At 45.0% G+C, this 25,991-nt stretch overlaps 1 protein-coding gene across 11 annotated transcripts in view; it reads left to right on the forward strand.

The window, feature by feature from the left end:
* Positions 1–25,991, forward strand: part of cacnb2a (calcium channel, voltage-dependent, beta 2a) — a 122,967-nt gene that overhangs the window by 66,666 nt on the left and 30,310 nt on the right. For 8 of the 11 annotated variants that reach the window (XM_052505910.1, XM_052505909.1, XM_052505922.1 and 5 more), the window contains 5 exons: positions 2,286–2,405; positions 16,585–16,707; positions 16,876–17,012; positions 17,182–17,258; positions 17,776–17,915. In XM_052505910.1, coding sequence (XP_052361870.1) covers positions 2,286–2,405; positions 16,585–16,707; positions 16,876–17,012; positions 17,182–17,258; positions 17,776–17,915 — 597 coding nt within the window. Of the gene's footprint in view, positions 1–2,285; positions 2,406–16,584; positions 16,708–16,875; positions 17,013–17,181; positions 17,259–17,775; positions 17,916–18,190; positions 18,211–25,991 lie in introns of all 11 variants that reach the window. The other 3 variants (XM_052505919.1, XM_052505916.1, XM_052505949.1) reach the window with 1 other exon arrangement.

Below are 25,991 nucleotides of genomic sequence, written 5' to 3' on the forward strand. Positions count from 1 at the left end.
GATGGAACGATGGGATCGAACAATGGATTGAACAATGTCAGTCACATGTAAAGGACACAAGGATACATGAGCTGGTTTGGTGTGGTTATAGGTTAGAGCTTGGGATGTGTCACAAATGGCACCCTATGGGGCCCTTTTCAAAAGTAGTGCACCATATAGGGAATAGGGTGCCATTTATGACACAGGCCTAGTCTATAGACAATGTGACGGTGATGAGATGCAGTGTACTGTATACAGTATTAAGAGTATCTTCAGGTAGGGTTTAACCTATGAGGTAAGAGACGGATATCGGAAGCATTAAGGAGAGTGCATAAAGCATCAGCAGTGTTATTTACAGAAGGTGTCTCAGGTACAAGGCAGGAGAAGAGACGTGGATAGTTCATGAGCAGTGCCTCGTCTATTATGCAGGAGATGAATATCAAATCAAATCAAATGTATTTATATAGCCCTTTGTACATCAGCTGTACAGAAACCCAGCCTAAAACCCCAAACAGTAAGCAATGCAGGTGATGAAGCACGTTGGCTAGGAAAAACTCCCTAGAAAGGCAAAAACCTAGGAAGAAACCTAGAGAGGAACCAGGCTATGAGGGGTGGCCAGTCCTCTTCTGGCTGTTTCCCGGGTGGAGATTACTTGGAATGTGCCGGGTGAAGAGCACCTGGCATGTGCCGGGTGGAAATTATCTGGCATGTGCCGGGTGGAGATTACCTGGCATGTGCCGGGTGGAGATTACCTGGCATGTGCCGGGTGGAGATTACCTGGGATGTGCCGGGTAGAGATTACCTGGAATGTGCCGGGTGGAGATTACCTGGAATGTGCCGGGTGGAGATTACCTGGGATGTGCCGGGTGGAGATTACCTGGGATGTGCCGGGTGGAGATTACCTGGGATGTGCCGGGTGGAGATTACCTGGGATGTGCCGGGTGGAGATTACCTGGCATGTGCCGGGTGGAGATTACCTGGAATGTGCTGAATAGAAAGGGTTTAGGATGAATGTTTCAAGTGTGATGTATAATGTTAAGGTGGAACGTAGCCACATGGCAGGTATCGGTATTGGATAGTAAAGTAGGATCCTCTTTGAATATGGGATGGTTGGGTTAGTTTTAATCAGCCTGGTAGAGTGTGAGGTTAATTATCATTATTATTCAAAAAGTCCATCTGAGTCTGACAATAACATAACAGGGCTATAAACATACTGGGCTGTCTGTGATAATGTGTGTGTGTCTGTGTGTGTGTGTGTGTGTGTGTGTGTGTGTGTGTGTGTGTGTGTGTGTGTGTGTGTGTGTGTGTGTGTGTGTGTGTGTGTGTGTGTGTGTGTGTGTGTGTGTGTGTGTGTGTGCACGCAGGAGATTTAGAATGTGTGTCAGGTGGTCAGGGGCTTCATGTGTGTGAGCCTGATTGTTTATACGGCTGAAGCTGTAGCCTTTACCACACACACATGCTGGGGCCCACAGTTACCAGGGGTCCGTGTGTCTCTCTTACAGAGCATGGGAGACACAAATCTACAGCTCCAGTCAATGAAACGACAGATTTAGTCCTGTTATCCTGACGCGTTACTCTTTAGTCTCTTTTTTCCTCTCCGGCCGAAGTGGTAGTGAATGAAAGGACCGACTGAATGTGCATCCCAACTGGCGCCCTATCCCCTTGATAGTGCACTACTCTTGTAGTTACTGATGTAGCCTGAGGCTTTGTGAGATGGTGGGTGTCCTGCTGCTTTCTGAGAAGCAGGGGAGTGTCCACTTGAAACACATCCATTTGGCTTTAGTGATTTCTCCCTGCCTCTCCTCCCTGGGGTTTGGATATTGTCTGATTTAGATGTGTGTGGCTGTTCACTAAGTTCACTAACTGGGCTCCGACGCGCTCTGGTGATTTGACCAAACTGTCTTCACCAACCGTCTCCAAAGATAGGACGTCTGCTTGAATTGCAGTTAGACCTGGCATGTCTCACTGCTGAACACAGCAGCACGCTGTGCATATGTGCTGCATGTTGATGTGTGTCTGGTGAGTGTGAGTCTAAAGAGTTGCTGAGGTCTGAAAAGGGGTCCAAGGGTTTCCCAAACCCGGTCCTCAACACCCCAAGGGGTGTACACTTTGGTGTTTAGTCATCACGCTTTGATCATCTGGATCGAAACTAAGCATGTACCTCTTGGGATCCCGAGGACCGAGTTTGGGAAATTATGAGTTAGTCTGTTGTGTGATGTTGAGGTCTGAAGAGTTCGTCTGTTGGTTGAGGTCTCAAGAGTACATCTGTTATGCAATCTCTCATTAGTGTGTGTTTCACTCTGCAGGGTTCGGCGGACTCCTACACCAGCCGTCCATCAGACTCCGATGTGTCCTTGGAGGAGGATAAGGAGGCCGTGCGACGAGAGGCAGAGCGGCAGGCTCAGGCACAGCTGGAGAAGGCCAAGGTACTGTACTGACACTCATACTGACCACTCTGTCCAGCAGTCTGCTGTGGATCTCCCTTTCTTTAGCCATACCGTCTCCTCTCTCTCTCTCTATCTCTCTCTTTCTCTCTCATTCCCCCTCTCTCTCTCTCTCTCTCTCTCTCTCTCTCTCTCTCATTCCCTCTCTCTCTGGATCTTGTATGGTGGATCATAGCTATGCAGATGAAAAAGGCCTTTTTATGATCAGGATCTGCTTTTGCCGCTTAGTGAGCTTTGAGGTCGTCTCACATCACTCTCCTGGTTCCATTGGAGTTTTTACTGGCCTGGTCACATGGTCAGGGAAACTCAGGGCCCTGGGTCCACCATCGATAACCCATCCTTGTTTGAGGGATGTTAGGGTGTCACATCAGTGCCCTATCCGGTTAGGTTAGTCTGACTCTCAGGCTAGGGGAGAGGGACCTCTGACTCTAGTATTACCATTGTGCTACATCCCAAATGGCACCCTATTCCCTACATTCTTAGAACCAAAGGTGCTATCTATAACCTAAAATAGTTATTCAGCTGTCCCCATAGGAGAACCCTTTGAATAACAATTTTTGGTTCAAGGTAGAACCCTTTTGGTTCCCTGTAAAACCATTTCCACAGAGGGTTCTACCTGGAACCAAAAAGGGTTCTACCAGGAACCAAAAAGGTTTATCCTATGGGGACAGCCAAAGAACCCTTTTGGAACCCTTTTTTCTTGACCAAGTAGTGGAGTCTATAGGGAATAGTGTGCCATTTGTGACACATACATGGTATGTATTGGGGTTGTTTGCAGCCATGGCATAAGGGGATAAATAAATCACACTCTTTAAAAAATGGTTCCAAAAGGGTACTTCAGCTGTCCCCATAGCGGAAACCTTTTTTTGGTTCCAGGTAAAAACATTTTCAGGTCCATGTAGAATCCTTTCCACCGAGGGTTCTACATGGAACCCAAAATGTTTCTACTTGGAACCATAGGATTCTACCTGGAACCAACAAGGGTTCTTCAAAGGGTTCAACAAGGGTTCTTCTTCTAGATCGGTTCTAGGTAGGTTCTAGATGTCTGACAGATATGGGTGCCTTAGAGAGGACAGACTGTGTGTTCCACGACATGCTGTCTAAGACCAACAGCTTTGTCTGTGAGAAGCATAGGGAACAATCAGTCCATTCTACGGTACATACAGTACAGCATAGAGTTACAAAACTACGCTAACTTTCCCAAAATGCCCAGGTGGAAGCAACGTGGTGGTTGAAGGTTGTGTTAGACACAGAAACACAGTAGGTGTAGACTTTACCATGAAATGCTTGCTTAGGAGCCCTTCACAATGATACAGAGTGGGGAAAAAATGTAACACGAGGAATAAAATACACAGGAATTAAGATATATACAGGAAGTACCAGTACCAGATTAATTTACAGAAGTATGGGTAACAATATATCCGGTAGATATATACATAGTGGTGTAGTGGTGCCTGGAGAAGAAGGTATGCTTACATTTTGAACAACATTTTCCCAAAGGCACCCGCTGTGACAAATTCTATGAGAAACAGTGACACACACTCAGGGATAGGCAAAAATGACAAAATGCAGTTAGAAAATACAGATACATAATACCATAAAAATCTAAATAAACTATAACATGTTTGTATTTTGTAATGCATTTGATTCAAATACAAAAATGCATTTGCAAGTAGCTGGCCCAAACAGCAACAACATCCTCGTTTACAAAAAAAATTACATTTTACTTGCTATAACTGTGATATGTTTTTGGTTTACTACCTTAGTTGAGCAAGATTTTCAAGCAGATTTAAGTCAAAACTGTAACTCGGCCACTCAGGAACATTCGCTGTCTCCTTGGTAAGCAACTCTCATGCTGCCAAACATACCCTCGTAAAACTGACCATCCTACCGATCCTTGACTTCGGCGATGTCATCTATAAAATAGCCTCCAACACACTACTCAGCAAACTGGATGTAGTCTATCACAGTGCCATCCGTTTTGCCACCAAAGCCCCATACGCTACTCACCACTGCGACCTATACGCTCTCGTTGGCTGGCCCTTGCTTCAAACTCATCTCCAAACCCACTGGCTACAGGTCATCTACAAGTCTCTGCTAGGTGAAGCCCCGCCCTATCTCAGCTCGCTGGTCACCATAGCAGCACCCACTCGTAGCACTCGCTCCAGCAGATACAGTATTTAGCCTCGTTATTCTTATGTCATTTTCTTGTGTTTCTTTTTGATTATATATATTTTTATTTTCACTTCAGTTCATTTAGTAAATACTTTCTTAACTTCTTGCGTCGAGCCATCCCGGATCCGGGATCGTGACTAGAGCCTCAAGCTATTACCATAACGCAACGTTAACTATTCATGAAAATCTCAAATGAAATGAAATAAATCTGCTAGCTCTCAAGCTTAGCCTTTTGTTAACAACACTGTCATCTCAGATTTTCAAAATATGCTTCTCAACCATAGCAAAACAAGCATTTGTGTAACAGTATTGACAGCTAGCGTAGCATTTAGCGTTAGCATTCAGCAGGCAACATTTTCACTAAAACCAGAAAAGCATTCAAATAAAATAATTTATCTTTGAAGAACTTCGGATGTTTTCAATGAGGAGACTCTCAGTTAGATAGCAAATGTTCAGTTTTTCCTGAAAGATTATTTGTTTAGGAGAAATCGCTCCTTTTGTTCATCACGTTTAGCTACGAAAAAAACCTGTATCCAGGAGTGTAATTCTATTCGCAAGCTCATTAGCATAACACAACGTTAACTATTCATGAAAATCGCAAATGAAATGAAATAAATCTGCTAGCTCTCAAGCTTAGCCTTTTGTTAACAACACTGTCATCTCAGATTTTCAAAATATGCTTCTCAACCATAGCAAAACAAGCATTTGTGTAACAGTATTGATAGCTAGCGTAGCATTTAGCGTTAGCATTCAGCAGGCAACATTTTCACAAAAACCAGAAAAGAATTCAAATAAAATCATTTACCTTTAAAGAACTTCGGATGTTTTCAATGAGGAGACTCTCAGTTAGATAGCAAATGTTCAGTTTGTCCAAAAATATTCTTTGTATAGGAGAAATCGCTCCGTTTGATACATCACGTTTGGCTACCAAAAACAAACTAAACTTCAGCCATCAAAACGCCTAACTTTTTCCAAATTAACTCCATAATATCGACTGAAACATGGCAAACGTTGTTTAGAATCAATCCTTATGGTGTTTTTCACATATCTCTTCGATGATATATCATTCGTGGAAGTGTGCTTTCTCCTCTGAATCCCATGGGAAAATGCGGGATTACGAAAATGGGATTACGCACCAATTTAGACAAAGGACACCGGGCGGACACCTGGTAAATGTAGTCTCTTATGGCCAATCTTCCAATGATATGCCTACAAATACGTCACAATGCTGCAGACACCTTGGGCAAACGGCAGAAAGTGTAGGCTCATTCAGGGCACATTCACAGCCATATAAGGAGACAATGGAAAACAGAGCTTCAAAAAGTCTGCTCATTTCCTGTTTGAAGTTTCATCTTGGTTTCGCCTGTAGCATCAGTTCTGTGGCACTCACAGATAATATCTTTGCAGTTTTGGAAACGTCAGAGTGTTTTCTTTCCAAAGCTGTCAATTATATGCATAGTCGAGCATCTTTTTGTGACAAAATATTGCGCTTAAAACGGGCACGTTTTTTTTAATCCAATAATGAAATAGCGCCCCCATAGGTTGAAGAGGTTAACTCTATATCTTGAACTGTATTGTTGGTTAAGGGCTTGTATGTAAGCATTTCACGGTAAGGTCTACTATACCTGTTGTATTCGGCGCATGTGACAAATAACATTTGATTTGATTTAGTGTTTAGTGCGAATAAGTGTGTATATAGTCTATATATATAGTCTTGTGAGTGTGTATAGAGTCAATGCAAGATGGTGCGGATAACCATTTAATTAACTGTTTAACAGTCTTATGGCTTTTGTATTTCATGTTATTATGGCTTGCTTACATTCCAAATGGCAACCTATTCCCTTTAGTGCACTTGACCAGGCCCCAATAGGGCACATAGACTCTATTACCTCTGTAGAGTAAGTGTTTACTGTATGTAACGTATTAACGGTGCGCTAGACAGGTGCTTGTGAATTACCGTCTTATAAACCATTACTGTCACTGAGATTGCACTTCCCCTGACCCGAGCCCTCTCTCTTTCTCTCTTCTCTCTTCTCTCTCTCTCTCTCTCTGTCTCTCTCTTCGGCGAGATGCCAGATCATTGAGCAGATATTTTTACAGCTCGTCTATCATGTAAAGTGGCTGGGGTAATCCATGCCAGGTTATCTGCTAGCGACTTATCTTTTTAATTAGCGAGCAAGAAGGGGCTCTCTCTGTGAAATATCCGGGCTATATGCTGGCCTGATTGCCTCTTTACAGGCAGACCGACCAGGGCTACGTCACAAATGGCACCCTGTTCCCTATATGCAGTAGTGTACTTATTTTTTTACTAGATCCCTACACTCTTACACAAAAGGTTTCCAAAAGGGTCCTTCGGCTGTCCCCATAGGAGAACCCTTTTTGGTTCCAGGTCGAACCCTTTTGGGTTCCATGTCAAACCCTCTGTGGAAATGGTTCTACCTGGAACCAAAAGGGATTCTACCTGGAACCAACTAGGGTTCTTTTGGGTTCCATGTCAAACCCTCTGTGGAAATGGTTCTACCTGGAACCAAAAGGGATTCTACCTGGAACCAACTAGGGTTCTTCAAAGGGTTCTCTTATGGGGACAGACGAATAACTCTTTTAGGTTCTTGATAGCACTTTTTCTCCAAGAGTGTAGGGTACCCTATGGGCCCTGGTCAAAAGTAATGCACTACATAGACAGGTTGGCTGACAATGTCACCAAAATGAACGTTCAGAAATCTAGAAACATTGACAAGAAGCTGCCATGTGGGAAATCGTTGGTGGCTTGTTTCATAATGTCTTGTTGATTTCATATCAATGCTAATATGGCTCAAATTTGCTTGCTATCTAACCAACAAGTATAATGATGTATTTGAGAGACAATAAGTGCTCAATGTGCAACTGTATATATATACTGAACAAAAAATATAATTGCAACATGCAACAATTTCAAAGATTTTACTGAATTACAGTTCACATAAGGAAATCAGTCAATTTAAATAAATTCATCTATGGACTTCACATGACTGGGCAGGGGCACAGCCATGGGGAAGGCATAGGCCCACCCACCTGGGGAGCCCACCCACTGGGGAGCCCACCCACCTGGGGAGCCCACCCACCTGGGAGCCCACCCACCTGGGGAGCCCACCCACCTGGGGAGCCCACCCACCTGGGGAGCCCACCCACCTGGGAGCCCACCCACTGGGGAGCCCACCCACCTGGGGAGCCCACCCACTGGGGAGCCCACCCACTGGAGAGCCCACCCACCTGGGGAGCCCACCCACTGGGGAGCCCACCCACCTGGGAGCCAGGCCCCGCTAATCAGAATGAGTTACTCCTCAGTTTCTTCAGCTATCCGGGTGGCTGGTCTCAGACGATCCCGCAGGTGAAGATGCTGGTTGTGGAGGTCCTGGGCTGGCGTGGTTACATGTGGTCTGCGGTTCTGTTTCTGCTACCTTTCATTTCAGCTCATGAAACATGGGACCAACATTTTACATGTTGCGTTTATATATTTGTTCCGTGTATGTTTGCAATAAACACTTTGGAGATGAAATAGAGTTTGTCAACCATCTAAGCCAATTCCGTTTGTTTTGCCCCATAGTTGTGCAGCTATCGTTTTTTGTTGTTGTGCCATTTGAAATACAGCTCAGGAGTGAAATATAACTTGTCAGCAGGCGGGTTACAAAGAGAGGATACCTGGATCACAGCGCCGAGATGACATTCACCTAATAAGGAAGCTCAGTGGTACACAGAGATCATTAGAATCCAACTTCAGCAGGTGCTCTGATAGGACCTGATGCACTGAGATCAGAGAGAAAACACAATACTCTGCAGAATCAATAGTATGGAAAGTCAAAAGTGCTGGGAAAACACCACATGTAGAGAGGGAAAATATTTCACAGACCAAGTTTTTGCGGCGCAGAGAACAGCGTAAGACATCGATTTTGACTGGTTTCTTTCAGTTGAGAGCGTTTCCTTGCCATGCCGGTTGCGTTAGGGAGGTGTGTGCGTGTGCATTTGTGCCAGGGTTTCCATGTGGCACCAGACATTTGACCAGCAACAGAACTGTACTGGACCTCTATGCATTGGGTGCATAACCTGGTTAGGGCATCCACCCATGGTGCTGAGAATGACAGAGATCACATTTTGATGAAGGTGATTCATATTAACAGAACATACCACTCGATGCAACGGCATGCGTTCTTCTTACCGAATTCCGATGTGCACTTTGTCAGAATAACTGTCCACATTTCCGTTTCCTCAGCCAACAAGACAAGTAACGAACGGCAAAATCACTAGCCAATGTCAATCTACTATCCCCTGTAGTAGAAACGTTGACCTCTTCTATTAGTCAGCTTGTTGTTCTGTGCGAGAAAGAATCACTTTAAAAAGCATTGAGTCAGATGCAACAGATCAGAATGTTTAGCTGAAAATGTTGATCAACTATTAGTCCTTCACATTATAGCTGCATAGCAACGCGCTCACGGCAGTAGGCTACGCGCGAATGTTCGTTCCATAATGTAATTAGCGGAAAACACAGCTGTCAAGGGCGCACTGCATATGTGAGCGGTTTCATGTGACAGAAATCACATTTACTTTAGAAATGTAGAAATAGGGGAGATCTAAAGATGCAACAACTAGCATGGGTTGTTAGGGGAGATCTAAAGATGCAACAACTAGCATGGGTTGTTAGGGGAGATCTAAAGATGCAACAACTAGCATGGGTTGTTAGGGGAGATCTAAAGATGCAACAACTAGCATGGGTTGTTAGGGGAGATCTAAAGATGCAACAACTAGCATGGGTTGTTAGGGGAGATCTAAAGATGCAACAACTAGCATGGGTTGTTAGGGGAGATCTAAAGATGCAACAACTAGCATGGGTTGTTAGGGGAGATCTAAAGATGCAACAACTAGCATGGGTTGTTAGGGGAGATCTAAAGATGCAACAACTAGCATGGGTTGCACATATGACTAGGATTGTGCTTTTGGCTACTGGAAAATAAAATAAATGTAAGGGTTTTCCTGTGGTGAAAGAGAGGCGGACCAAAATGCAGCGTGGTGGTTATTCATGTTTTTAATAAAGACAACTATACATGAACAGACTAAACAAAACAAGAAAAGTGAAAACCTAAACAGTCCTATCTGGTGCAAACACAGAGACAGGAACAATCACCCACAAAACCCAACACAAAACAGGCTACCTAAATATGGTTCCCAATCAGAGACAATGACTAACACCTGCCTCTGATTGAGAACCATATCAGGCCAAACATAGAAATAGACAAACCAGACACACAACATAGAATGCCCACCCAGCTCACGTCTTGACCAACACTAAAACACGATGGTCAGAACGTGACAATAAAGTTGATTTGAAAACCAATAGAACATGAGAGAAATAGGCTACTGGTTTCAATGTCATATGAAACCCTGGTGTGTGCTTGTGTGTGTGTGTGTGTGTGTGTGCGCGTCTTTGTTTGTTTGCGTTTAATCGTAGCCCAGATCTGGGCAGCACACGCGAGGCGAGCCAGAGTTAAGTGGAGATAGGCTGTGTCTCCCTGAGGCCACTGGTCTCTCACATCAGTATCCCCTCATGGGCCCTTGAGCCCGTCTCTCTGACCGCAGAGCTTTAATCAACTCTACAGGCTTCTCCTCCTAATGGCAGTGTCTCCTAGCCCAAATCACACTCACATCTGACAACAAACTAGCACCATCTGCCTTCCTTTCCTCTATCATCTCAGAGCAATGCCAAGGAGTCAGAGATACAGTGGGGAGAACAAGTATTTGATACACTGCCGATTCTGCAGGTTTTCCTACTTACAAAGCATGTAGAGGTCTGTAATTTTTTATCATAGGTATACTTCAACTGTGAGAGACGGAATCTAAAACAAAAATCCAGAAAATCACATTGTATGATTTTTAAGTAATTAATTTGCATTTAATTTGCAGTATCAAAAACTTGCTCTCCCCACTGTACACTTGAGTTAACAAAACAGAGAGAGAGATAGTGACAGAGGGAAAGAGAGATATATACAGTATATATACAGTAGATAAATATTGAAAGGGGTAGAGAGGAAAGAGAAAGGGCTCTGGTTAAAAGTCGTGCACTATATAGGGAATAGGATTCCATTTGAGACACAACCCCAGATTCAAACCAAGACAGACCTCTCGTTTCCCCTGTAAAAATAGCCTCAACCATCAATCACTGTCACCCAATTATGTTCGATATGAATGTAAAATATTCAAATGTCTGGACTTTAGAGAACTGTCCTCATTATCTATTTCATTATGCATGGACAGTGCTGAAATGGCCATATGGCTCTGCTCATTTATAGAATAAAAAATCTCCGGCTGGATTGATGAAGGTTAAGGGGACCTTACCACGGCGCATAAAACCACATTTTACAGACTCGCACTTCAGAGCTAGCACACTGCACTCGCTCTGCTCGCCATAAGGCTTTACATTCGACTTCAGAACAATCCGAAACATTTGCTCAAGGTGAAACAATACGAGAATCTTGATTTATGGTCCACATCCACTGTGGCCTGCTAATGCAAGGACAGTGCCAGATTACAAATGACAAGGCAGGCAACACGCAGGGCAGGCATCTTATAATGATGGCAGTACCGTTATAGAGAAGGCTTCAGGATATTAGTTAATGAAATATGCACAAAATGGAGTGATTTTTAAGAGAGAGAATGAGAAAGCAAGAGGGAAGGGTGGACATTTCTTTCACATTTCTTTCTCTAGCTCACCCCTCACACTCTCTTTCTTTTATGTCAGTCGTTTCTATATTCTATTCTCTCTCTCTCCGTTCTTTCTCCCATTCCCCTCGCTCTCTTCTCCAGCCCCTCACTCTCTTACCAACCTTTCCTCCCTCTCCTATTCTATCCCTCTCTCTATCCCCCTCTCTCATACTCACCACTCCCCCTTATGTCATGACCACCTTCCTCAGATGACCACTCAAGCCACAGACTTTCCCGGCCCTATCATGAATGATGTTGTTGTTGTTTTACATTTTAAAAAGCGCTTTGAGGTTCTTTATGTCATGAATAGCGCTATAAAAGTTGAATACATTCGGAATTATAATTGTACTTATTTTCTTGCTGCGGTCAATCCTGCATGCCTAATGAAGGCCTGCCTGTGCTACGTAAAGATGAGAGGAACAGGGGGATGGACAGAAGAGGAGAGGAAGAGGGGGATGGACAGAAGAGGAGAGATGAGGAGAGGAAGATGGGGATGGACAGAAGAGGAAGATGGGGATGGACAGGAGAGGAGAGATGAGGAGAGGAAGAGGGGGATGGACAGAAGAGGAGAGATGAGGAGAGGGACAGTGGGATGGACAGGAGAGGAGAGATGAGGAGAGAAAGATGGGGATGGACAGAAGAGGAGAGATGAGGAGAGGAAGAGTGGAATGGACAGAAGAGGAGAGATGAGGAGAGGAAGAGGGGGATGGACAGAAGAGGAGAGATGAGGAGAGGGACAGTGGGATGGACAGGAGAGGAGAGATGAGGAGAGAAAGATGGGGATGGACAGAAGAGGAGAGATGAGGAGAGGAAGAGTGGAATGGACAGAAGAGGAGAGATGAGGAGAGGAAGAGGGGGATGGACAGAAGAGGAGAGATGAGGAGAGGGACAGTGGGATGGACAGGAGAGGAGAGATGAGGAGAGAAAGATGGGGATGGACAGAAGAGGAGAGATGAGGAGAGGAAGAGTGGAATGGACAGAAGAGGAGAGATGAGGAGAGGAACAGTGGGATGGACAAGAGAGGAGGGAAGAGGGGGATGGACAGGAAGGAAGAGGGCGATGGACAGGAAGGAAGAGGGGGTTGGACAGGAAGGAAGAGGGGGGTGGACAGGAAGGAAGAGGGGGATGGACAGGAAGGAAGAGGGCGATGGACAGGAAGGAAGAGGGGGTGGACAGGAAGGAAATGGGGGTAGACAGGAAGGAAGAGGGGGATGGACAGGAAGGAAGAGGGGGATGGACAGGAAGGAAGAGGGGGGTGGACAGGAAGGAAGAGGGGGGTGGACAGGAAGGAAGAGGGGGTGGACAGGAAGGAAATGGGGGTAGACAGGAAGGAAATGGGGGATGGACAGGAAGGAAGAGGGGGATGGACAGGAAGGAAGAAGGCGATGGACAGGAAGGAAGAGGGGGTAGACAGGAAGGAAATGGGGGTAGACAGGAAGGAAGAGGGGGATTTACAGGAGAGGAGAACAACACAGCGCCACAGTGTACAGCGCCTATCACCTGTGATAATCCATGGTGGCATCTGAGGTCAGGAGAGTGTGTACACAGATGCACACTTGTGTGAAATAGCATTAACCACTGTGAAACAGCATTAATACTCCAGCATGAGCTACTGACGTCACATACCATGTCATTGATCACTGAGAGACTGGAGAGAGAGAAGCAGTGGAGCATGAGAAAGGCAGTCCCAGTCCCCCCAGACCACACAGGCACATACTACCTGGCTGTGTTCTAAATTGGTACTCTATTTGTTTCATAGGACACTACTTTTTATCAGGGCCCATAGGGCTCTGGTCAAAAAGTAGTGCATTATGTAGGGGATAGGGTGCCATTTGGGACACCACCTCAGACGGAACATAACATCTTAGCACGGCAGCCATGTGGCTTTCAACAGACACTCAACCAAGGACACAATGTCCTCTGTGTGTCATGTACTAGTGCTGTACACACTCAGGCGCAGTACATTTACTCCATTGACATTGACCAACACACACACACACATACAACCATTAATTCCTTTCCTGCGATGTGCTGTACTCTCCTGCCAAGCTCATTTAGAGAGGATTATAAATGACGTGTATTCATCTTGTTTTCTTTAGAGGTTTATCATTGTCGCTTTGCACTGGGTTTCATATTTTTACAAAGCATTATCTGACATTGAAGGACATCGGGATTGAATGAGAATAAATGGCGTCCTGTTTGCTCTTCGCCTGAGAATGGTCCAAATGCTGGGTGTGCGTCCCAAATGGCGCCCTATTCCATACATAGTGCACTACTTTTGACCGGGTCCCCATAGGCCTCTGGTCAAAAGTAATGCACTAGGAAATAGGGTGCCGATTGGGACGTCCGTAGGTCTGCAGGATCTCCTGCAGGTCCACTCTCCTGGCCAATCATTCTAATGGGGCTCATCAGATAGGTGAAGGCTGAAGGTGACTGGGAAGAATTACGCTCCCTACTCTTAAGTGTTCTTTATGTCCCCTTTTCTTGGAGGACGATTCTTACCTAACAGTTGTTGCCACATCTATGGGTTTGTATACTGTATAGGCTTAGTGCTTTACAAGGCCATTTGTATGGTTTCTCCTCACTGGGAGCAGAAATGTGCCTGAGCAATAAACACCAGCAAATGTTTTTCCTTGAGGCCCCCATTATTAGCCAAATAATGAGCATTCTGTGCAAAACCCCCAATTTAGACCAGCCCACTGGGCTAAAGATGGACCGGCCCATCTGGCGTTCACCCTAACTGCCCTATGGCCAGTGAAATTTTCGCTTTAACGTTTGTTTGTCGTTTTTATAGCATTTTTCAAGGGTTTTCATTGGGTTTATGCGACATGGATATTTGATGTATTTTTTTCTAGTGGTAAGCTAAGCCAGCCATGTCCCTTTCCAGTTTCCCTTTCTCTTTCATCTACAGGTAAACGTTTAGCAAAGGGCCAGGGGAGACTACTGTGGGCTGTGTCACTGAGCGTTTGGCTTGGCTCTCCATCGGCCACCAGCGACAGAGGAGCTTGTCACTCTCTCACAGGCAGAGGGAATGTAATCCGGATAGGGCCATGTCCATGTCACCAACTGCCGCCACCACAGACAAACTCAGCTCAGATTACTATCGTGTCCAATAACATTTGATGTAATTCCTTTCTAAACGATTCTATCTTAAAAAATGGATATTCTTAAGGCCACAATCAGGTTACGATTTGGAGTCTGTGCATGTTTTTTCTCCTGTCTCGTTTCTCTAGTCAGTGACCTATTTTTTTAAAAGTCTATTGTTTAAATCCCTTTTCACGGAAAATGTAATGCCTTGCTACGGCGGGGGGGAGGGGTTGTAGGACATGTTGCTCCCTCCTGTCTCGTCACAAAATATTGTGGAATTTGCGTTATCTTGCATTGAATCGATCTGTCTGTGTCATAAAGTGGTTATATCAGGCCCTAGGAGGGAATGCTGTTTATTACGTTTGTTTCATTCAGATGTCCTGGGTTTGTGTCCCAAACCACACCCTATTCCTTTTATTGTAGCGCACTACTTTTGACCCTATGGGCCCCTGATCAAAATTAGTGCACTAGACAGGGAATAGGATGTCTTTCCTCTACTCTGGTACATCAGTGGTTCATCAGTGGGTACTTGGCCTATCCACAAGGGGTACTTGGCCTATCCACAAGGGGTACTTGGCCTATCCACAAGGGGTACTTGGCCTATCCACAAGAGGTACTTGGCCTATCCACAAGGGGTACTTGGCCTATCCACAAGGGGTACTTGGCCTATCCACAAGGGGTACTTGGCCTATCCACAAGAGGTACTTGGCCTATCCACAAGGGGTACTTGGCCTATCCACAAGGGGTACTTGGCCTATCCACAAGGGGTACTTGGCCTTTCCACAAGGGGTACTTGGCCTATCCACAAGGGGTACTTGGCCTATCCACAAGGGGTACTTGGCCTTTCCACAAGGGGTACTTGGCCTATCCACAAGGGGTACTTGGCCTATCCACAAGGTGTACTTGGCCTATCCACAAGGGGTACTTGGCCTATCCACAAGGGGTACTTGAGAGGACTCTTGAGACCATAGGCCTACTGGCATCACAATCATCACACCATCATCTGGCATCACCATCATCTGGCATCATCTAACTCAGTTTAGGAGCCTGAGATTTGCTGATAATACTGAGGGAGTCCTGCTCTAGGATATGACAATGTTGCCCTGTCCTTTGTTTTGTGTTGAGTAACCCAAATACTCCCAGAAGGCTAGGTCTACCGAGTAGCCTAGGACTACCATTTTGATGTTTGTACTTGTTTGTTTGTATTTTGAACCATTTATTTAAGAGAACCACAATGGAAATACATTTTCATATGTGTCGTCGTTGACTATTTTAAATGCATTATCCACGCGTGGTCGTAATGTGATTGAACTCGTCAAAGAGATCTATCTATATAAAAATATAAACCAGGATTAGTCTTGTAATGATTTGATGGTTTCTTAACTCAACTTCGGGTTTTGTAACGTGTTTCCTTCTGACTGACAATGAGCACACTGCACTTGTCCAAATGGTTGGTGAATAGAATCTGTACAATGGCTGGATCAATGTGTTCCATTTCTAAAATCACGTATGACCTTTTCCCCTCTGGGACAGCCATGTGTGTCCCAAATGGCCCCCTATTCCCAATTTAGTGCACTTCTTTTGACCAGGCTGTCCTATAACCCCGTGGGGCTCTGGTCAAAAGTAGTGCACTGATATAGGGAATAGGGTGTCATTTTGGGACATTAGCAGGCTCATTCATAAAGATTAGAAGTAGGTGTGGGTGAGTCACAGTGTGCCTGCCAGGCAGCATCTCTGACAGCAGTTCTTTTTTTACTCCTCACACAATGGGGGGAGAAAATAGCCCCGCGAATAGCACTCCTCTCTTCTCAGCCTGAGACGGTAATAAAAACATCACGGAGAATTGGATTCAGGGAACAAATCCATGGAGCTCAGCTTTGTCTCCCGATAAAGACTGTGAAGTCCAAATGGTGTATTTGGGTGTTTGGAATAATGCACTTGGGAGCAGCCTATTCCACATGTGGGACTCTCACTTCCTATCTCAGTATAATGTTTTAGTTAGCACGGGTATTCTCAAGTTCAGGATGTGCATATCACCCTTCTTTTCTTCATGCTCAACTTTCACCTTGCCCAACACAAAGGTTTCAGCCTACAGAGAAACCTGTCATTATATCATGTCTTATCTTGTGTAGCCAAAACTTTGCATCTCTTCCTTTTCTGTCTTTGGCAGACTAAACCGGTTGCGTTTGCTGTCCGCACAAATGTCAACTACTGTGCCACCAACGATGACGACGTCCCCGTGCCGGGCATGGCCATCTCCTTTGAGGCTAAAGACTTCCTCCACGTCAAAGAGGTCAGGAGTTACAGTACTATCAAATGGGGACGAGGATGATGGAGGTGGAAGAGAATGGGAGAAGAATGAGGATGAGGAGGAGGAGGAAGATGATGATGTTGATAACAATGATGACGAGCAGAAGGGGAACACAGATGTATTAACCAGTTCATGTCCGTTCCCCTGTAGAAATTTAATAACGACTGGTGGATAGGGCGCCTGGTGAAGGAAGGCTGTGAAATCGGTTTCATCCCCAGTCCTGTGAAGATCGAGAACACTCGGATACAACACGAGCAGAGAGCCAAACAGGGCAAGTTCCATTCCGGGTACGTACCCCCCACCTTACTGCAATCACCATGGAAACTAACATGCACCTCACCCAATCATTATTCTTGCATTGAGCCGACCCTTGAGATAGCCGGCACTGTCATCCTGCAACACCTCAGATATACTGATATGAATTATATAGCTGATATTAATTATTTCTCTTTGCAGTAAATCGGGAGCAAACTCCTCTACCAGTTTAGGTGAAGTGGTTCCTAACTCGCGGAAATCCACCCCCCCTTCCTCTGGTGAGTAATGGAGGGCCTTGCGGCAGGCGTTTGGGGAAAGGTTGCCACGTTTTTCACAGACACAAACAAACTCTTCATTGTAATACTTGGGAGTTATTACCAAACCTCCAATCAACCTCTAAGAGGGCTTGAAAAGGAAGCGTGATAGAAATAGGAGACGAGGGTGAGTTTCATTAGTACGGTCATTATTTTGACCTTACTGCTGGCCTATCTTCTGTACACTTCAGGCGTTACTGTCCAATCGGTTGCTAAATCTACACGACGTGGCCCTTTAGTGGAAATGTTAGAATGGTGTTTATGTCTTAAATGTTTGCTTACCTTATGTGCTATCGTTTACTGTCATTGCTCACCCCAGTTTGACTCGAGTTAACTCGAGCTTGATTATGGTCTGTATGGTTTGTTTATGTGGTGGAATAACCTGTGTACATGTCCAGTGTTAGGTGTTCAATGTCACCCTTGTAACCTCCTGTGTTTGCCTCTGTGTGATGGTGGCCTTGTGTTGTGTCCATGTGCGTAGCCTTTGACATAGATGCCACAGGCTTAGACCCCGAGGACAATGAGCTTCCAGTCCACCTCCGCTCCCCTAAAGCCAGTCAGCCAAACACTGTCATGTCATCCACCCTAGCCAAAGAGAAACGAATGCCCTTCTTTAAGAAGGTAAACGTGGCATCTACGCCGGTATTTACTCTCGATCTCTCTCTCTCTCTCTCTCTCTCTGTCGGTCCGTCCGCACAGCTACCCACGACAACTGCCTCACTGTGGCTGCTCAGCATCACCCTGTCCACCGTCTGTCCGTTCCCCCCGTTCTGTTTGTCCTCTGTGTCCCGCCATAGTCCGTGTCTCTTCCCTCCCTCCACTGGGCGTTCGAGCCATTAGCATGCATGTTGCCAGTTTCTTAACCCTCTCTCTCTCCTCTTCCGTCTGGGCCGTAGCTAAGCAGAAGCAGAAGTCGGTAAGTTATCTTGCCGTGCAGCATGCACCAACCCCCAGCAGGGCCTTGGGGGTCTGGGGGATGTGCATCGGTGATTTCTCTGCAGTGGTTGTGGTCGTTCCTGACACTCCCATCTAACTCACTGTCGTCGCTGTGGTGTCTCTCTCTGTGTGTGTGTGTGCGTGTGTGTGCGTGTGCGTGTGCGTGTGCGTGTGTGTGTGTGTGTGTGTGTGTGTGTGTGTGTGTGTGTGTGTGTGTGTGTGTGTGTGTGTGTGTGTGTGTGTGTGTGTGTGTGTGTGTGTGTGTGTGTGTGTGTGTACATGTGTGTGCATGCGTGATGCAGATTTAGTGGGAACTCATTGTATTCAGCTATTAAACCAGAAGTGTATCCACATTAGTGCTGTTGCGGTGATCATATTACCGCCACACCGGCAGCCATGAGTCATGACCACAGTAAAATTCCACATGAACATTGAGTCACAATAACCTCCTGTTATTCACTCTGGACATGCTTTGATAGCACCCAACTTGCTAGACCATCAGGTTCTAATGGCTTGAAACTCAGGGTGCTATTGTCCCTCTGACCACTCTGACATCAATGCAAATGCAATATAAAATCACATCAAACACATATTGTCAATACAGTAGGACCCCAGTACTCTTAAAACTATCACTGTGATGAGGAACAATTTTGAAGAACGAAGTTCAACGACAGTTTGTAACCGTGTAAAAACACATATTTGAGCTTATGCATAGGCTTTAAAAAAAAAAAGTTAAATTAAAATGATTGTGCCGTTATAGAATACATAGCCTACCGTATTATACACATGGCAGAAAAACATCAAACATAACTCATTTAAGATGTCTTTGGTGCGTCATTGGTCTAGCCTATTCTCCAAAATGAAACAAATGGACCTATGAGTGTAGACTGTATTATTATGCATACTGGATGGACTGGCTACCTTTATGCTACGCTCTAAAATGTCTGTCCATGAGTCTGGGAGAGAACCTATTTGGTTCATTGAGAGCATGCTCCTCAAACAGTGGGTGATGCGTGGAGTGAAGTAAGTTTTCTTCTATTTATTTCTCAGCTGCTGGTATTAAGCACATGCTCCACTGTAAAACCGAAGTAGCCTACAACACGGACCAGTGGGAAAGCACGCGGCCTCCATTCGCTAGTCGAGTGAATATAGATGACATGTATCGTTTCCCCTGCCCCTGTTCCTGCCCAGTAGATACTGGGCCATGCTAAATCTCAACTAATTGTTACCTATTAGCAAAGACAAGATTCAATTGAGAATAGTCTGTCTGAATGGTGGGAATATGATCAGTTGATGAGAAAACGGCTGTGCAGCCTGAGGCAAGGAACAGAGCTCAAGCTTTTTTTCCCGACTTTCTCAAGTCATCAATAGCCTGTTGGAACGGTGTGCGCTGAGAGTCGGGAAGCAAGCTCAGGGAGTGAGTGTTTTAATCAATTAACACAACATAATACAAAATAAGAAACTCGAACCACGCACAGACAGGAAACTGAAACAGAAACAATGACTCCTGGGGAAGGAACTAAAGGGAGTGACAGATAAAGGGCAGGTAATCAAGGAGGTGATGGAGTCCAGGTGAGTGTCATAATGCGCTGATGTGCGTAACGATGGTGACAGGTGTGCGCCATAACGAGCAGCCTGGTGACCTAGAGGCCGGAGAGGGAGCACACGTGACACCTATAATCACACCATGCCGCCCATGTACAGTATCAGTCAAAAGTTTGGACACACCTACTCATTCCAGGTTTTTTGTAGAAAAGTTGTGGCGACATCAAAATGATGAAATAACACATATGGAATCTTGTAGTAACCAAAATGTGTTAAACAAATCAAAATACATTTTATATTTGAGATTCTTAAAAGTTACCACCCTTTGCCTTGATGACAGTTTGCACGCTCTTGGTATTCTCTCAACCAGCTTCATGAGGTAGACACCCGGAATGCATTTCAGTTCATTTGTGGAATTTCTTTCCTTCTTAATGCTTTTGAGACAATCAGTTGTGTTTTGACAAGGTAGTGGTGGTATACAGAAGATAGCCCTATGTGGTAAAAGACCAAGTCCATATTATGGCAAGAACAGTTCAAATAAGCAAAGAGAAATGACAGTCCATCATTACTTTAAGACATGAAGGTCAGTCAATCCGGAAAATGTCAAGAACTTTGAAAGTTTCTTCAAGCTCAGTTGCACAAGCGCTATGATGAAACTGGCTCTCATGAGGACCACCACAGGAAAGGAAGAGCCAGAGTTACCTCTGCTGCAGAGGATAAGTTCATTAAAGTTAACTGCACCTCAGATTGCAGCCCAAATAAATAAGTAACAGACACATCTCAACATCAACTGTTCAGAGGAGACTGCGTGAATCAGGCCTTCATGGTCGAATTGCTGCAAAGAAACCACTACTAAAGGACACCAATAAGAAGAAGAGACTTGCTTGGGCCAAGAAGCACGAGCAATGAACATTAGACCGGGGGAAATCTGTCCTTTGGTTTGATGAGTAGGTGAACGGATGATCTCCGCATGTGTTTCCCACCATGAAGCATGGAGGAGAAGGGTTGATGGTGTGGGGGTGCTTTGCTGGTGCCTATGTCAGTCATTTATTTAGAATACAAGGCACACTTAACCAGCATGGCTACCAGAGCATTCTGCAGCAATACGGCATCCCATCTGGTTTGCGCTTAGTGGGACTATGATTTATTTTTCAACAGGACAATGACCCAACACACTTCCAGACTGTCTAAGGGCTATTTAACCAAGAAGGAGAGTGATGGAAGTGCTGCATCAGATGACCTGGCCTCCACAATCACCCGACCTTAACCCAATTGAGATGGTTTGGGATGAGTTTGACAGCAGAGTGAAGTAAAAGCAGCCAACAAGTGCTCAGCATATGTGGGAACTCCTTCAAGACTTTTGGAAAAGCATTCCTCATGAAGCTGGTTGAGAGAATGCCAAGAGTATGCAATGCTGTCATCAAGGCAAAGGATGGCTGCTTTGAAGAATCTCAAGTATAAAATATATTTTTATTTGTTTAACACTTTCTTGGTTACTACATGATTTCATATCTGTTGTTTCATAGTTTTGATGTCTGCACTATTCTACAATGTAGAAAATAGTAAAAATAAAGAAAATCCCTGAGTTTGAGGACAGTCAGTGCACATTAATCAACGTTTCAGTAAAAGTGCCGGTTTTAGCCAGCCGGCTAATTTTCAACCGCAGTCCCTGGGCAGGTTATTAAAAACAATTACAATGTAGACAATCATTGTGCAGTGAGCACACGCAGAGCAACATAGGACAAGCAAGACATAGCATACAGACAGAGCAACATAGGACAAGCAAGACATAGCATACAGACAGAGCAACATAGGACAAGCAAGACATAGCATACAGACAGAGCAACATAGGACAAGCAAGACATAGCATACAGACAGAGCAACATTTTTTTATTTTTTTATTTCACCTTTATTTAACCAGGTAGGCTAGTTGAGAACAAGTTCTCATTTGCAACTGCGACCTGGCCAAGATAAAGCATAGCAGTGTGAACAGACAACACAGAATTACACATGGAGTAAACAATTAACAAGTCAATAACACAGTAGAAAAAAAGGGGAGTCTATATACAATGTGTGCAAAAGGCATGAGGAGGTAGGCGAATAATTACAATATTGCAGATTAACACTGGAGTGATAAATGATCAGATGATCATGTACAGGTAGAGATATTGGTGTGCAAAAGAGCAGAAAAGTAAATAAATAAAAACTGTGGGGATGAGGTAGGTGAAAATGGGTGGGCTATTTACCAATAGACTATGTACAGCTGCAGCGATCGGTTAGCTGCTCAGATAGCTGATGTTTGAAGTTGGTGAGGGAGATAAAAGTCTCCAACTTCAGCGATTTTTGCAATTCGTTCCAGTCACAGGCAGCAGAGTACTGGAACGAAAGGCCGGCCGAATGAGGTGTTGGCTTTAGGGATGATCAGTGAGATACACCTGCTGGAGCGCGTGCTACGGATGGGTGTTGCCATCGTGACCAGTGAACTGAGATAAGGTGGAGCTTTACCTAGCATGGCCTTGTAGATGACCTGGAGCCAGTGGGTCTGGCGACGAGTATGTAGCGAGGGCCAGCCGACTAGAGCATACAAGTCGCAGTGGTGGGTAGTATAAGGTGCTTTAGTGACAAAACGGATGGCACTGTGATAAACTGCATCCAGTTTGCTGAGTAGAGTGTTGGAAGCAATTTTGTAGATGACATCGCCGAAGTAGAGGATCGGTAGGATAGTCAGTTTTACTAGGGTAAGCTTGGCAGCGTGAGTGAAGGAGGCTTTGTTGCGGAATAGAAAGCCGACTCTTGATTTGATTTTCGATTGGAGATGTTTGATATTAGTCTGGAAGGAGAGTTTGCAGTCTAGCCAGACACCTAGGTACTTATAGGTGTCCACGTATTCAAGGTCGGAACCATCCAGGGTGGTGATGCTGGTCGGGCATGCGGGTGCAGGCAGCGATCGGTTGAAAAGCATGCATTTGGTTTTACTAGCGTTTAAGAGCAGTTGGAGGCCACGGAAGGAGTGTTGTATGGCATTGAAGCTCGTTTGGAGGTTAGATAGCACAGTGTCCAATGACGGGCCGAAAGTATATAGAATGGTGTCGTCTGCGTAGAGGTGGATCAGGGAATCGCACGCAGCAAGAGCAACATCATTGATATATACAGAGAAAAGAGTCGGCCCGAGAATTGAACCCTGTGGCACCCCCATAGAGACTGCCAGAGGACCGGACAGCATGCCCTCCGATTTGACACACTGAACTCTGTCTGCAAAGTAATTGGTGAACCAGGCAATGCAGTCATCCGAAAAACCGAGGCTACTGAGTCTGCCGATAAGAATATGGTGATTGACAGAGTCGAAAGCCTTGGCAAGGTCGATGAAGACGGCTGCACAGTACTGTCTTTTATCGATAGCGGTTATGATATCGTTTAGTACCTTGAGTGTGGCTGAGGTGCACCCGTGACCGGCTCGGAAACCAGATTGCACAGCGGAGAAGGTACGGTGGGATTCGAGATAGTCAGTGACCTGTTTGTTGACTTGGCTTTCGAAGACCTTAGATAGGCAGGGCAGAATGGATATAGGTCTGTAACAGTTTGGGTCCAGGGTGTCTCCCCCTTTGAAGAGGGGGATGACTGCGGCTGCTTTCCAATCCTTGGGGATCTCAGACGATATGAAAGAGAGGTTGAACAGGCTGGTAATAGGGGTTGCGACAATGGCGGCGGATAGTTTCAGAAATAGAGGGTCCAGATTGTCAAGCCCAGCTGATTTATACGGGTCCAGGTTTTGCAGCTCTTTCAGAACATTTGCTATCTGGATTTGGGTAAAGGAGAACCTGGAGAGGCTTGGGCGAGGAGCTGCGGGGGGGCCGGAGCTGTTGGCCGAGGTGGGAGTAGCCAGGCGGAAGGCATGGCCGGCCGTTGAGAAATGCTTGTTGAAGTTTTCGATAATCATGGATTTATCGGTGGTGACCGTGTTACCAAGCCTCAGTGCAGTGGGCAGCTGGGAGGAGGTGCTCTTCTTCTCCATGGACTTCACAGTGTCCCAGAACTTTTTGGAGTTGGAGCTACAGGATGCAAACTTCTGCTTGAAGAAGCTGGCCTTAGCTTTCCTGACTGACTGCGTGTATTGGTTCCTGACTTCCCTGAACAGTTGCATATCGCGGGGACTATTCGATGCTATTGCAGTCCGCCACAGGATGTTTTTGTGCTGGTCGAGGGCAGTCAGATCTGGAGTGAACCAAGGGCTGTATCTGTTCTTAGTTCTGCATTTTTTGAACAGAGCATGCTTATCTAAAATGGTGAGGAAGTTACTCTTAAAGAATGACCAGGCATCCTCAACTGACGGGATGAGGTCAATGTCCTTCCAGGATACCCGGGCCAGGTCGATTAGAAAGGCCTGCTCACAGAAGTGTTTTTGGGAGCGTTTGACAGTGATGAGGGGTGGTCGTTTGACTGCGGCACCGTAGCGGATACAGGCAATGAGGCAGTGGTCGCTGAGATCCTGGTTGAAGACAGCGGAGGTGTATTTGGAGGGCCAGTTGGTCAGGATGACGTCTATGAGCGTGCCCTTGCTTACAGAGTTAGGGTTGTACCTGGTGGGTTCCTTGATGATTTGTGTGAGATTGAGGGCATCTAGCTTAGATTGTAGGACTGCCGGGGTGTTAAGCATATCCCAGTTTAGTTCACCTAACAGAACAAACTCTATAGGACAAGCAAGACATAGCATACAGACAGAGCAACATAGGACAAGCAAGACATAGCATACAGACAGAGCAACATAGGACAAGCAAGACATAGCATACAGACAGAGCAAAAACAAAAAGCAGCAAGACAAAATTCATAAAAGCAACAAAGTGTTTCCACACCTCACAAGCTACAGACAACAGACAACATGGAAAGCGGCAACACACAGCTAGGGACCATGTTCACACATCTGATTGACCTTTAGCCATGTATTCATACATTTTGTGAAAGTGTGATAGGTGGTGCAGTGAGTCCAAACTTTTGACCGCTACTGTATGTTTTGATTTCTGAGACATTGTAAGGCTTGTATCATTCACATCTAAATCTAGCATATAGGACCTGTTTCAAATGATCAGTTTACGCTCAACGTAGCCACTTCATACAGTATGCGCAATCGCTTCGTAATGGGAAAAAATATCCCTTCTTTTTTTTTCAGATAAATTAAATTATATTCTTCTTACTATAAAAGCGTATAAAATAAAATAATGGCACAGGATTTATAAGTATAGATTTTCTTCATGTCATCATTTTTTTTAGACTTAACAAAATGAAATAGTGAATATATTGTGATGGTGTATATTAAATTGATTTATTGAACTTTTTTTAATCAACTGCTTGTATCTGGGGAGGCCTGGACATGATAAACGTGTTAATTAATGGTAAATTACCTGAGACCGCCATCTTTTGCATGACAATAACCGGCTGACAAAATGTCATGACCGCCACAGCCCTAATCTACAGTGACAGCTATTAGCGTCCGTGTTGGTTTGGTTGTGTATCTTTATCACAGCAACATGAATCAAGTGTGACCTCCATTAGAACAAATACAACTACTATTCTCATGTTAGTCTAATTATGAAACAACTCCCATATAAAAAATTTAGTCAAGCACTGCCAGATTAATACACAATTTCAGAGGAGTTATGGAAATCCCATAAGGGCTTTCTTGGCACATGATGGTGTGTGTGTGTGTGTGTGTGTGACTTTCTATGCCTGCCTGTGTGTGTGTGTGTGTGTGTGTGTGTGTGTGTGTGTGTGTGTGTGTGTGTGTGTGTGTGTGTGTGTGTGTGTGTGTGTGTGTGACTTTCTATGCCTGCCTGTGTGTGTTTCTGTGTGTGTGTGTGTGTGTGTGTGTGTGTGTGTGTGTGTGTGTGTGTGTGTGTGTGTGTGTGTGTGTGTGTGTGTGTGTGTGTGTGTGACTTTCTATGCCTGCCTGCCTGTGTGTGTTTATGTGTGTGGGCCAACCTCATACACATAACCCACACACATACACACATTGCATACACAACAATAGTTCTCGGGTCATTGTGGGCACTCCATGTCTTGACTTGATGCAAAGCTTAGCAAACAGAAAACTCCTCTCCATTCACATTTCATGTCCTTTCCACTTGAAACATTATATTTATTGAGTTTTTGGTTTTCTTTTTACAATAATCAGATAAAGAGGTGCAGTCTCGTCTCCTTTCCAAGACCATGCAACTACAACAA

The sequence above is a fragment of the Oncorhynchus keta genome, chromosome 4 (genome assembly GCF_023373465.1).
Source record: "Oncorhynchus keta strain PuntledgeMale-10-30-2019 chromosome 4, Oket_V2, whole genome shotgun sequence".
NCBI lineage: Eukaryota > Metazoa > Chordata > Actinopteri > Salmoniformes > Salmonidae > Oncorhynchus > Oncorhynchus keta.